Source organism: Prunus persica, chromosome G1 (genome assembly GCF_000346465.2).
Source record: "Prunus persica cultivar Lovell chromosome G1, Prunus_persica_NCBIv2, whole genome shotgun sequence".
NCBI classification, from domain to species: Eukaryota; Viridiplantae; Streptophyta; class Magnoliopsida; order Rosales; family Rosaceae; genus Prunus; species Prunus persica.
In genome coordinates this window covers 5225611-5228226 of record NC_034009.1, presented here as the reverse complement: position 1 = coordinate 5228226, position 2616 = coordinate 5225611, and the positions used below count along the sequence as shown (strand labels likewise).

Sequence of the window (2616 nt, the reverse complement as noted above, 5' to 3'; positions counted from 1 at the left end):
GAACTACGGAGGGACCTTTAATCAGAAATTATAAAACCCTACAGTACAGCAAAGTGATTAGAGCACAGAGCAACCCGAAGACTCAAGCTAGACTCTAGAAATTAACCCCATAAGAGAAGAAGTTCTGAATAATCAGATTCTTCTGCCATGTACAAATTTTTTGCATGCCCATAAAGAAAGAAGTAAGAGCTAATGGGAACTCTCCAATAAAAAAGGTGGTTATCAGAATGGGACACAGTTCTGAAAAGAGCTTCATACTATTTGCATAAATGAGATTATGATGCATTAGGGCAAGTGTAGCAGTAAGTATTGAGTAGTAGAAGAACAAAAGGTTAACTGGGAGTCCATATTACATAAGAGGCACGTGGGTTTGGCACTGAAATTGGAGACTTTTGAAAACATACAACTCAGAATATTGTTTTAAAAATCAAAATTAAAATCCAAGGGGGCATAAGAAGAATGAGCTACCTGGTGATCGCAGTTGCGGCAAGCATAGAGGAGGATCTTCTGGTCCTTGTCCTCTGTTGGGTACAGGATATTGTTGCTGCAAAAACAGAAATTGGAACCCAATAGGGATAGGCAGGGCCCTAGACCTATCCCCGTATCAATGCAAAAATCGCAGCTTCCTTGTATAAAGTTAAAAAAAACCAATGGAAATTTAACAAATAAAAACTTTGATCTATAAAACAGAACCCCAAGTACAGCGCAAGTTCAAATAAAGCAAGAGTTACAAAGAAAGAAATCACAAGAAACATCTACAAGATTATTTTACTCCACATTGGCAACATGGATAATCCTTCATCTAGGAAGCCCCAAAACTACAATGAACTAATTCAAAACTTAACATATCTTGAACCATACACAAGCGCTCTCCTTTATGCTCCATCACCTCAATTTAACGCTTTCTGCTGTGTCTCCTGCTCTTCCTCCGGCTCCTCCTATCATCAGAATCGGATTCAGAAGCTGACTCTGTCTCAGAAGATTCAGATGATGAGCTGTACCTTCTACGCCGCCTTCCCATCTTTTGCTTCTTTTTCTTCCTTCTGAGCCTCTTCCTTTCCTCTTCTGAATCAGAAGATGAACTGTAATCTGAACTAGACTCCTCTGAAGAATAATCAGATCCTGTAACTGATGATGCCCCACTATCATCAGTATCAAACACTGAAGCCTCACTATCACTGCCAGAATCAGAAGTTGCCCGATGCTTCCTCTTGCTTTTCTTTGACTGCTTTTCACTCTTCTCTTCCTTGTTAATATTATCTGGATTATCCAAATCGTAGGATTCTGAGACCTTCATCTTTAGTTTAGGATTTTTGAGTTGCTGGGTCCTAGACGGTCGCGAAATGTAAACACGTTCGTTCTTGCATTCATATGTCCAATGCCCGGGCTGATAACACTTCTGGCATTGTGAAGCTGCACCAGCAATGGTAGATACATTTGACTTGAGGTCTTTTCGTTCACCCAATCTCACTGCCTTTTCAGTACTCATCAAATACATCTGTCTCTTGGCTTCCCTTTTCTCCTGCCATCTGCTGGGTCCTTCTTCCTTCTGCCCATAGGCATTAACATTGCGGGCAGCAGCAGCTGCCGCCCTTTCAGCCTGAGCTCGACTAAGACCTTTTGCAGCAGTCAAGGCTGCAGCCTTGATCCTTTCAGCAGCAGCCTCAGCTTTTTCTTCTTTCTTACTTGACATGTTCTAAATAACAACGTTCAATTTGGACGGCAGCAAAACCACGAACCAGAAAATAAACCAAAACAAAACTCTGCGTAAAAAAGAAAATAAACAAACAAAAAACCCACGTATCAGAAGCAAATAAGGAACATCTGCACAAGCCATATCTTATTCGAAGTAAGCGAACAAATTCATATAAAAAAAGAACTTGACAAACCTGTATCTACAAGGCCGACAACATCCCCTTTCTCTTTCCTTTTGTTTTCAGGAACCAAAAAAAAAAAATCTGCGAAAAAAAATGAAGAATAAGAAAAGAAACACCAAATTTAACAACAAAGATAGCATGTTAGAGAATGAAAAATACAGACTTACAGTGCAAATTCAAAAGCTTTGAAGGATTTGATTTCAAGGCTCAATACTCACAGTGACACAGAAGAAGAGGAAAGTTGTAACTGTTTGAGACTTAAACAGGGGAAACCGAGCATGAGATCAAATCTTCTGATTTCGGAACCCTAAAGTGCTAGAAATAGAAAGTCAAGTCGACAACTCGAGATTTCAGAATGGGAGAGTGCTCGCTGAATTGAGGAAAGCGTGAAAAAATTTAAGGTTAGACCCCAAGCCCAAGCCCAGCCCACTAAACAGCGGGCCGGGCCACCCCATAGCCTACAAAGAGTTGGGCAGAGCTTTTTCTTGTTGGGCTTGATGGCCCCATTGGCCCGTGAACTCGTGGGTCAAATGATGATCCCTTAATTGAATTTTATAACTTTTTTGAAAAAGAAAATATCCAAAATGCTTTAAAGTTTGGGAGGTGGGAGTTTATAGTGTGTTTACTAATCAGGAATTGCATTTCACTTATAGAGGATTCCTACATGTACTTCACATCAAGGAATTAAAAAATAAGTGGGGCCCACACAGAATGAGGAATTGAATTCCTGATTGTGAAT

At 40.1% G+C, this 2616-nt stretch overlaps 1 protein-coding gene across 2 annotated transcripts; it reads right to left on the bottom strand.

Moving 5' to 3' along the window:
- On the bottom strand, positions 658 to 2243 carry LOC18792428 (zinc finger CCHC domain-containing protein 10). Of its 2 annotated transcripts, none has more exons than XM_007222130.2 (3): positions 2045 to 2243; positions 1890 to 1958; positions 658 to 1763 (listed from the first exon to the last, which is right to left on the bottom strand). In XM_007222130.2, the coding sequence occupies exon 3, from the start codon at positions 1691 to 1693 to the stop codon at positions 896 to 898; it is 798 nt and encodes a 265-aa protein (XP_007222192.1). In that variant the 5' UTR covers positions 1694 to 1763; positions 1890 to 1958; positions 2045 to 2243; the 3' UTR covers positions 658 to 895. The 2 variants fall into 2 exon arrangements, with proteins under 2 accessions (XP_007222192.1, XP_020410996.1); XM_020555407.1 differs by having other exon boundaries at positions 2096 to 2243.